This window comes from Xyrauchen texanus, chromosome 32 (assembly GCF_025860055.1).
Source record: "Xyrauchen texanus isolate HMW12.3.18 chromosome 32, RBS_HiC_50CHRs, whole genome shotgun sequence".
In the NCBI taxonomy this organism is placed as follows: Eukaryota; Metazoa; Chordata; class Actinopteri; order Cypriniformes; family Catostomidae; genus Xyrauchen; species Xyrauchen texanus.
Genome location: NC_068307.1, coordinates 9,814,597 through 9,826,305, shown reverse-complemented (window position 1 = coordinate 9,826,305; position 11,709 = coordinate 9,814,597). Strand labels below are relative to the sequence as shown.

The following is an 11,709-nucleotide window of genomic DNA, read 5'->3' as shown; positions in this document are numbered from 1 at the left end:
GTTAACATTAGTTAATTCTCTACAAACTAACATTAACTAACAATGAACATTTGTATTTGTATTAACTAACATTAACAAAGATTAATTAATGCTGTAAAAAATATATTGTTAATTGTTAGTTCATGATACCCAATGCATTAACAAATGTTAATGAATGGAACCTTATTGTAGTGTTACCAGTTGTTTAGAGGTTAAAAATAGGATTTGAAATAAATATATACAAATACACAACAATCTTTATTGTAAAAGTCGAAATAAATAATTCCAAACACTCAGAAAAAAATAGAAAATAAAATAACAAAACCACTCTGTAGAAAATAGGAACATATTTACATGACTGGCATTCAGAACTAGTTTAAATTAAGCAGAACTTGGTCAAAACCATGGAGTAAAACATTGGACCCATAAATACAGTTTTGTTGGTAAGCATAAAGCACACACAAATAGACTGAAAACTCAGGAATCAAAAGGAAAGGACAAACTATCAAAATATCCACCTGCATGTGTTAAGTTTCAGCAGGAATTAGGCTTATTTGAAATTCTTTTTTATTCCAACAGAGATTTAAAAAAACACTTGGAAATATACTAATATGGACCTCTAGATTTGTCTGGAAATAATGCCCCCAAGGGTTTTATGACTTTTATAAGGTTCTTAATTCACCTCGGGTGCAGTAGATAGTGCTGTTATGATTGCTGAAAGGTGGTCTGAGCATCATGTTGTGGTCAACCTCATTTATTTGCTAATGTCCACTGAATAGGGGACTGCAGTGGTGTCTGTTCCCGTAATGCTGTCCACAATAGAAGTCAGAGACCTCAGGTTGGTCTGCTCCGAGGAGTCGTCGTTCAGGAGAACTAAAGAAATTAGAACATTGTCATACATTTGTCAGGCAAGTCATTCAAACTTTCATTTTTATGCTCATATGAAGTGGACTTTGTTAATCATTTTTTGTGTGTATAATCTTCATTTTTATTTGTCAGGCAAGTTAGTATAGGTTTGGTGGTCTTACCCTCGTGGGTGGAGCTGTAGGCTGGGGCGCAATGGTCCGACGTGCTGCTCCACTCTGGACTGCTACAGCAGGTGCTGCCTGAGCCCTGCTCGCTGGAGGAGGACACCTGTTGCGCACACACACACACACACACACACACACTACTGTAAGTCATGCCACCACCTTCCCCACCCAAACACTGGACCTCCAACACTGTCAGAACCATAAAATCATAAGCAATCCATGGAACAAGCAGTGCACTCTGCTAGCTATTATTTGCATTCACAATGTCAACTGTACATTGACATTTGGTTAAAATGACCATGTTAAAAGATTTATATGCCATTAAAATTAATATTATGAGAAATAAACCAACTTTTGGAAACAAAGAGATTTTACAGTTTCAACAAACAGACTTTAACTACTAGTGCAACATTTTGATAAATTACATCATGAATGCTCACAAATACAGCTGAAGTGGCAATTTCTGGAATCATTTAAAGAACAAAGTCTGATTTTCAATTTTCTCTTATTAAATTGGGTATTCAATTGATACTTCTCCATTATCCTTTGTAACGTCAGTATATCACCAACTTAATTCATGTGAAGAACTTTGTCAATATCCTTGGCATATTTGCTCTTTATAAGGTGCATACTATGAAAGTACATTAAATAGTGTATCTGTCAATCAACCATCCCTTGTTACTTGAACAAGCGCTCTGAACACCTGCCCCTGATCTCCTTAGCTTCACTCACCCTCTGTGGAGCTGCGGTGCTGTAATTTAGGCTGTTCTGTTCATGTTCCTGCTGGTTGAGAGAGCTCACCAGAGCCTGCAGTCTCTCGATGTACTGGATGGCACTGCGTAGGATTTCCACTTTAGGCAACCTCTGGTTGGGATTCATCAGTGTGCTTCTCTTGAGAGCCTCAAAGGCCTCATTCACCTTCTTCAGCCTCCTCTTCTCCCTCATAGTGGCAGCTTTCCGACGATCCATTGACACCGTTTTGCGCTTACAAACCTTGCAGGCCCAGGGAAGACACTGACCCGGACAGTGCTGCTGCTCCTGGTGAGGAGACATGGACAGACCCAAGCTGGAAGATGGGGACGGTTTGTCCTCCAGTCCCACGCCAGATGACAGCAGCCTTCCATCCCCACACAACCCCATCATGGAGCTTCTATCCTGATATCCTGCTTGGTCAAAGCCTCCAGTGACCCTGGAGGCGAAGAAGTTATCGCCACCTTCATAAAACCGCTGGTCTGCAAAGAAGTAGGGGTTGGTCTCAAAAAGCTCCATGTCTTTCAGTTGGAATTGATGTAGAGTCCACTGGCTCTGTTCTGTCTTCTCTGAATACGAGGAATAGGTCCTTTCCGGTCCTTGTGAGCTTGTGTGTGTGTATGTATGCACTGAACACGAATCCCTAGGCTGAGCTCGTGCCGAAGAAGATCTGTGGACGACAACTGCTCCGCACCAACTGCAGTGGTGGCATTTAAACACTCTGCCTGGTGTTAGATCAGTAGGTTAAATATAGCCAGGGCTCTGAGAAACCTGACCCGGCGTTTAGCTGTTGCCACATATCTAAACTTTACATCCCTTTTCATTCCCCAATCTTCTGGGGATTTGGGACCGGTTTGCTTCAAGACCGGCGTCAGGCCGCTGTTGAAAGTCCAGGAACATAATCCGTGTGCCATGGAATTCAAACAGACTACAGCAGATATAAAAGATCCACTATGGCTCTTTAATTAACTGATTTAAATCTTTGTCATCAGACAGTATCACCCTAAGGTAGACAAGTTCTGTTTAGTTATCACTGTTATGTATTAATACCACTTAATTATTTGTCTAGCTCAGCCAGAATTATTTATTAAAGAGGGTGAATAGTAATGGTCTCCTAAACTGCTTTCACTCACACTGTATAGAAGTTGCAGAGACAATGCAATAAATCAAATTGGTAATTTCCCTGGTGACCATGCCGTTTTTATGCTTTTAAGTTCCACATAACTTAAAAGTTCTGCTTGTATGCTATATGCCAATCTTTTTTTAATCATCTGCTCAATCTTTGTCCATGAACTCTCTTGCTGTTCTATTCTGCGTGTCTCATAAAATATTGTCTTGTAGTGGTAGCTATTATTTTTAGTGGCCCCAAAGTGTTTGGACACTTATTCCGGGTTCAATACAAGTTAAGCTCAATCGACAGCATCTGTGGCATAATGTCAAATCATTTTCATCCATTATTTTCTTTTAAAAAAAGAAGCAAAAATCACTTATAATGGAAGTGAATTGTGCCCATTTTTGGAGGGTTTAAAGTTTAAATGTTTGACAACATGTTAAAGAAAAGGAGGGGCAAGTCAAAATAAATGTTTGTGCTAAAAAAAAGCATGCCACAAATGCTGTCGAATGAGCTTACCTTGTATTGAACCAGGAATGTTGCTTTAAACCACATTTAAAAATGTATTAATTTAATTGCATTTGCATTAAAAAAAACTAAATGTCAAACAAAGTGTCATTTACTGTTAAGAAATACAGCATAAATATACAAAAAAAAAAAAAAAAAAAGCAAAACATTTCACAAAAAGTATTTTTTAGGTTTGAAATAACAAAACAATAGATTTTTTGTATTGAGACACTTTCAATTTATTTTATTTCATATATTTCATATTATTATGTCCATAACATGTGGGTACTCAGCTAGGGCATCTTTGTGAACTTGAGGTGAACTGACTTCATACATACATTAAAATGGCCTTGAAATTAGTTGAAAATAATTGTAAAACCCAGCTCCCTTTTGAGTATTTGTTTTTGTCTTATTTTGGAGTAAAAAATATCTAACCATTCTTAAAACAAGAAAACATTACTGGAGAAATGTAATGACATACAGTAAGTCTTGTTTTTAGAGAAATCTCTTAAAACAAGAGCATAAATCAAAAATATATATTTTCTAAAGTGTTAAAAATAAACGCATTTTGTGCATGAACAGGACATCTGAAAACAAGTAAAAATATCTTGGTTCATTTTGTTTCTCAAATAAATGTACCTTGTTTCAAGAATGTTTAGATATATTACTGGAAAGCAAGATGAAAATACTCAAGTGAATTTAGTTCTGATTAAAGCTCTAGCAGAATTTCTCTGCAAATGCCACATTGATGTTCTCTTATCTAATTCAATGGCATTCTGACATATTTAAGTGTGACTTAAAGGTCCTAAAGTGTACAAATATTTTCCACTTCACCTGTAATATATGACATTGCTTCGGTAAGGTACACATTTATCGCCCATGACCTCAAACAGTGAGTCAGGCTCTCTGGAGGCTGGAAATCCCTAATGGACTTGTCTGGGCTCATAGCTCACATGCTAATTCGGAAGAGCTTCCGCTATGTCCCCTAATGAATCCACTGGCTTATTTATGGTTACTGACACCACCACAGCTATTCATATAGTTCATGTAGTACACGGTGAAGGGGGTTTTTCACCATGATATTTTCACTGAGTGTCAGTATGCTTTCCACTCCTACATTGTTATTGGTGGCTGTATCCCAAATACTGGAATCCTTTTAGATCCGTTCAGAGTTCTAGCTCTTTCATTGAAGAATGTAGCGCTGGAGACCTGGGAATGTGAAAATGTTAATGTAGGAGCGACTCTTACAAATTAGGGGCTTGCCACTCCTAATTTTAAGATGTGAAAAATTGTTTATCTAAGAGTAATTCATGAAGCATAATGCTATAAGTTTCTCCTAAACCCACAACAGCTCAGAAGTCATCCTGAGGACTTCTAACTCCCTAAGCGTGACTTACAAACTAGCCAAAGCATAGCTGCTGTCGTAAATCCCCATTAAAAAATATATATTCAAATATTATTATGACATTGCCCATTTAAAAAAGTATAGCCTGAATCACAATTGAGTTGATGTATTTTAATAATACTATAATATTATAAATATTATAATATTGACATTATCGCTTCAATCGTGAGGGTTTTCATTCATGTAAATTTATTTAGAGGTACCTCTCCCACAAACTGAAACAACACAATTACACCAGTGATAAATGGTTTTGACAACTCTGCACTCCCTAGCCACATCAAAATGATCTATCTATCTATCTATCTATCTATCTATCTATCTATCTATCTATCTATCTATCTATCTATCTATCTATCTATCTATCTATCTATCTAGCTAGCTATCTATCTAGCTATCTAGCTATCTAGCTATCTATCTTTGTGTCTTAGCTGACAAATAGTGGTTCCCTGTCTACCAATCACATTGGGCAAAATAAAAGAGCGTGATCATAAAACGGGATGTCATTCATAGCAGCGATGTCATCACCGCCTTACTCTTGTCTTAAAGTGTACTTAGTAAAACTTGCTCTTAGCAGTTTTGTGAATAGGTTTTAAGCAAGAAGTAACTCTTTGGAGAACTCCTAGTGGTAAGATTCAATCTTTGTGAATACAAGCCCTGTTTCAGAACTTCAGAAAGGTGCCTTCTGGCATTGTCAAGAACCGGTCCAAAACATGAAGCCCCATGGTGCTCTCGTCATGGTAATTCAAGCCTCCATCCCTGGCAGGATTAGGAGGCAGTGCAGTTGGCTGTCAGGTTAAAATGTGATGGATGATCACTGATGGTTCAAGGAGCACAATGGGGCCTCTGTGGCTCTCTAGGCTGCAGGGGAGCAGCGTGTCGGAGTCGCTAACCCCAGACCTGCCTGAACCTACTGTCAGCAGATTCTGGGGATGGCAGGGTGACAGTTCCATACAACCACACATGCACACAAACACACAACACCACCCAGAATCTCTTACTGGAGAGGAAAGTACTTTCTCAGCATTTTATATATTTTGTGTGTTTTTGACAGCGTGAAAGTTTCTCACATTTATTAGTGGTGCTTATTAGCAAACATGAATGTTACTAATGCTCAATGTGAATGTAAGTAATTTGTAGTAAACGTTGGTGTGTAACTCATTCTAATAATAATAATAACTCCTTACATTAATATAGTGCTTTTCTAGGCACTCAAAATGCTTTACATATGTAACAGGTAAAGGTGGGCAAGGAGGAAGTGGGAACCAGCTAAACAGTCAACATAAACTTTAATGATAAATATGAACTTAAAACAACATAAAACATAATCAAACACAGAAAAACACAGTCACAGTGCACCAGAAAGCTCACCACACACCAGCTATTGGTGGAGAGGAAAGTACAGTGATGTAGCCAATTCGTGTACACAGTTGAAATCAGTAGTTTACATACACTTAGGTTAAAAGGTTCACTTTTAATTGACTATATCACCATTCCAGTGGGTCAGAAGTTTACATACACTACGTTAACTGTGCCTTTAAGCAGCTTGGAAAATTCCAGAAAATTATGTCAAGCCTTTAAACAATTTGCCAGTTAGCTTCTGATAGAAGGCGTACTGAATTGGAGGTGTACCTGTGGATGTATTTTAAGGCCTATCTTCAAACTCAGTGCCTCTTTGCTTGACATCATGTGAAAATCAAAAGAAATTGTGAAAAAAATTGTGGACCTCCACAAGTCTGGTTCATCCTTTGGAGCAATTTCCAAATGCCTGAAGGTACCACGTTCATCTTATGAAACAATAGTACGCAAGAATAATCACCATAGGAATACACAGCCATCATACCGCTCAGGAAGGAGATGCAATCTGTCTCCTAGAGATGATCATGGTTTGTTTGGAAGAGTGCAAATCAATCCCAGAACAACAGCAAAGAACCTTGTGAATATGCTGGAGGAAACAGGTAGACAAGTATCTATATCCACAGTAGAGTCCTATATCGACATAACCTGAAAAGTTGCTCAGCAAGGAAGAAGCCACTTCTCCAAAATCACCATTAAAAAGCCAGACTACTGTTTGCACATGGGGACAAAGATTTTACTTTTTGGAGAAATGTCCTTTGGTCTAATGAAACAAAATTATAACTGTTTGGCCATAATGACCATCGTTATATTTGGAGGAAAAAGGGTGAGGATTACAAGCCGAAGAACACCATCTCAATCATGTAGCATGGGGGTGGCGGCATCATGTTGTGAGGGTGATTTGCTGCAGGGGGGACTGGTGCACTTCACAAAATAGATGGCATAATGAGGATGGAAAATTATGTGGATAAATTGAAGCAACATCTCAAGAAATCAGCCAGGAAGTTAAAGTTTGGTCGCAAATGGGTCTTCAAAATGGACAATGGCCCCAAGCATACCTCCATACCTTAATGGCTTAAGGACAACAAAGTCAAGGTATTGGAGTGGCCATCACAAAGCCCTGACCTCAATCCGATCCCATCCAAAATTTGTGGGCAGAACTGACGAAATGTATGCGAGCAAAGGGGGCCTACAAACCTGACTCCGTTACACCAATTCTGTCTGGAGGAATTGGTCCAAAATTCCAGCATCTTATTGTGAGAAGCTTGTGTAAGGTTACCCAAAAAGTTTGACCCAAGTTAAACAATTTTAAGGCAATGCTACCAAATACTAACAAAGTGTATGTGAACTTCTGACCCTCTGGGAATTTGATGAAAGAAATAAAGGCTGAAATAAATCATTCTCTCTACAACAAATCTAACTGGCCTAAGACAGGGAATGTTTTCTAAGATTAAATGTCAGGAATTGTGAAAAACTGTGTTGAAATGTATTTGGTTAAGGTGTATGTAAAGTTCTGACTTCAAGTGTATATATATATATCCTCCTGAGACACCGTGCCACTTGCGTAGTATTACTTTTTGGCTTTGCTATAGGCTATGCATTATTTCATTTCATTTAAACCGATGATCTCAGTTCAGGAGACTCTAGGCTGTCATTAAAGGGTTAAACTTTCCACACACAGTCATGTCACAAAACAACATGGCGCAATGTTGTCACAACATGGCACGCCAAAGAGTTTGTCTTTCGGAGAAATGGCAACAAAACTACATCTAATAAAACCTAAAGAACCTAATAAACCTAGAAATCTTATGACTTTTTTTTACATTTAAACCTGTTTGAGTCCAAAGAGAAGTCTCTAGTTTCATCATATAAGCCATTTAAAATATTTCATCAATTTATCGCGAAACGGCAGGCTGTTAAAAACAATGGTCACGTACGTTGACTATAGGCTCATTTTCCTTAAAATATCCTATATTCACTCTGCATTATCACATTGATAAATTATTTACTCTAATTTCTGATGTTATGTCTGCAGTGTCTCAAAAATATGAAGAAGCAACCAACACTCCTTGAAACACAATAAAAAAACAAAAGCAAAAATTGGATAACTGCATGAATTTCTATAGCTTACTGCAAGAGAAATGTTAATTGTTTTGATGTTGTGTAAAAGCTCACCCAAAAATAAAATTTCTGTCATCATTTATGCTCATGAGAAGTCATTCTAAAACCATAAGACACCATATTTTAACCGTAGAATGGAATAATAATAAAACAAAATAATAATTGTGACCGTCAGGTTCCGAAAGCACACACAAAAAAAACGGAAAATACACCATTCAAGCCTCCCATATCACTCGTGCACCATATTTTAAGTCTTTTAAAAACATACAATAGTGTTGTGTGAGAAACAGAGTGAAATATACGTCTTTATTCACTGAAAAAGTTCCTCTTCACCTATTTGAATCTGGCGCACACCCGAGAATGTTTGTTTACAGTAGTGTAGTTTTCATTGCTTTTTATGTGTATTGTCATCGCAGCAAATCTTAGTGTGAAAGTGAAAATTTTTAGGTGATCCCGATTTATTTAATGAAGGTGATAACTTTATTAATGAAGAGTCCAAAGTTTGAATTTGACACTTCCACCTTTAAGAGGAATGGTTCACCCAAAAATGAAAATTCTGTCATAGTTTACTCACCTTCATGTCATATAAAACCCATATGACTTTCCCTCTTATGTGGAACATAAAAGATGGGTCCGTCTTTTCAGTTCAATAGTGACTCACTTTCAACCTTAGAAAAGGACCCAAAAGTATAAAAAAAATGTAATCCATGCCACTCGGCTTCATATTCCAAGTCTTCTCATGGCATAAGATAGATTTTACTGAGAAAAAACCTGAAGCCCCTTTTCAGTGAAAATCTTGACGTCCATTGCACATTCATGAGCGCAGCAAAGTGAAGCTTATTGATAGTGTCAAACGTGACAGGCAAGAACTTGTGTTGTTTTGAGCCCTAGCAATATTCCATAAAACATCTAATTTTGTGTTCTGCAGATGAAAGAATGTCATATGTGTTTGGAATGACATTAACAAGATAATTTTCATTTTTGTGTGAACTATTCCTGTAAACCCTGTGAGCATGTTACTTTACATATGTTGTGTTCTCATTTTTAACTTGCTCTCTCACTTTATAAAAACACAAGTCATCATGTCGCATTTCCAGATGAGTGAGTCAGTTTTACTTGCAAGGTTAATTGTCTTTCTGTCCTACAGTGAGGCCGATTTGTTTGTGGTCTCTTGGAGAGAGGCATTTACTAACATTGAGTAGCGTGCCTCTAAGGGGTGAGGCAGTCATGGTACACAGAGAGCCATGACCATTCATGTGACTTAACATGACACCACTTGCACTAAGACACCGACAGCTGCACACGCACATGCTTTCCATTCTGTTTGTTGTAGAGGATTATAACCTGATAAAAGAGCCCAGTGACTATCGTATTGTAAGGCCCTGTCCACTACTGTTTCTCTCTGACTTAAAAGCCTCCACTGAGGGCCATACAGACAGTAAAACATAGGAAACCTTTATTAAAACAATTTAGACTCGGTGACATCAAGCAGAACTGTAGAAACTGATATTTTATCATTAAAAATAAACATATGACCTGATATACTCATCTAAGAACGTAATGCAGATCCAATTCAGCGCTCTCTTGTCATTCTTCACTGATTTCCAACACAACGCAGACTACAGAAACATACGGTTACATTGGTGCCGTGACCCGGAGCCAGCACTAGCGACTGACGCTAGAGGCTGTAGCCTTTAGCCTCCTTGTTAGAGCACCCGCCTCCCATGCCGGAGACCTAGGTTCGAGTCCCGTACGGAGCGGGTAGAACAAGAGCGTCACACATACATCTAGAGAACATAGAAGACATTTTAAGATATAACAGACAGACTGACGAAAGGGCAGATTTAGAAATGCTTTGATTTGGACATGGACAGACAGGCTGACAAAGGGACAGACAGACAAACAGACACTTGCCCAGTTTCTAGAGTCTGTATTGGCACTTATTTGATGAGGTATACTTAAGAGCCATAACAGAAGTGCTTGAAATGTTACTGTATAAAAACACCCCTGTTAAGACTTGAACCTGTCGCAGGGCCAATTCAGCACTCCAACCCAGAGGATCCAAGCATCTGTTCCAGTCGCTACTCTCCTGAAAGCCATAACGGAGGCCTTAATATCTTTCTAGGGGTTGAGAGCCAAATATGAACGAAGAGTGAACATTCCATGGCTAATGCAGCCACGTTCTGGGCATTTCTTCACAAGAAGCCAATTCCCCCCCATCTCCTCCTCCTTTTCTGCCAGCTGTCCCGCAATGTGCTGCTGCTTGTCAGTGAGGAGAAGTAGCGCACTGTTTTCAGTGACAGGGCAACACACCATGTCGCCTTACACCTAAGACCCACTCAAATAGACTGATATCATCTGTCCGATTGAGGATCTACTCAATCCCCCGTGATAAACCAGTGTTTCTGGCGCACAGGCTGGTAGTCAGGGACACTTGAACTTGAAAGGGCTCATTGTGACTTTACGTAGGAGAAGTTGTATTATAAAAATGATCAATTACATGGTGATTGCTGCTTTGTGTAAATCTTAAAATGGTGTATTTAAAATTAAATTAAACAATGATTCTTTCAATGATTGAAAGAATGTGTTAATCTGGGGTTTTACATTGTAAATGGTACTTGCCAGTGTAAGTCACCATCAAAATGCTAGGGGGTTAATCAGGTCTTCTGGGTGTTTTTAGCAAGTTGCTATGCGGCTGATCCAGGTATTGAGGGTGGTTGCTAAGGGTTTGCTACTGGCCAAATCTACGGTAAGGTACATAGGGGCCACATTTTCCCCAGGGGAAAAGGCACTTTTGATTTTGTTTTCTCCCAATACACTAAACGACAACAAAAATTACCACATTACTTTCCTTAACACCTGTTTGTCACTATGCACTGAAAAATGTTCCTGATCCATGAGGTCATCAAGTGCAATGTCTAAAGTTTGATTTTAAGATCATTTGATCTAATATTTAATAATTTTTCAAATGTTGTAAATGTATGTTATTACATTTATTTTGAGACAAAATGTAATATAGGTTTCTTTCAAGGTGATTAAATCAAAAGTTTTTTAATAAATGTCCAATAAGTAAAAGAATAGTATTTGGGGTAAAATGCCTTCCCTGTTACAGGGGCTAAAGGTCCCCATAAAACACATGTTGTAGTTGTGCTTTATGGGGCAAATAAGTTTGTTATGAAAAAATGTTGATAGTGGGCTCAGATTGACTGATCCAATCACATGGAAGATTAAAGGCCTCGATATACTTCATACGAAATCGAAGAACGAATGGGTGTGTCCTCATTTAGAAAAAAAATCTGGTCAAAAATGTTTTTTTGAGTTTGTTTCGGTGGTTTGTAACAGCTCGCCTGGGCAAACATTTAGGAAAACTTCTTACCTGCTGCTAAACACCTTCTCACTGCCATTGGTCCACATCATTGGTAGGTGTGACCTAGAGCTTCACCTGCCTTGAG

The 11,709-nt window shown here is 38.3% G+C and overlaps 1 protein-coding gene across 1 annotated transcript; it reads right to left on the bottom strand.

The window, feature by feature from the left end:
• Nucleotides 1-241: 241 nt before the first annotated feature.
• On the bottom strand, nt 242-3,098 carry LOC127625923 (myogenin-like). The gene is made up of 3 exons (XM_052101388.1): nt 1,743-3,098; nt 1,008-1,113; nt 242-852 (listed from the first exon to the last, which is right to left on the bottom strand). The coding sequence occupies exons 1-3, from the start codon at nt 2,277-2,279 to the stop codon at nt 734-736; spliced, it is 762 nt and encodes a 253-aa protein (XP_051957348.1). The 5' UTR covers nt 2,280-3,098; the 3' UTR covers nt 242-733.
• Nucleotides 3,099-11,709: the final 8,611 nt, after the last annotated feature.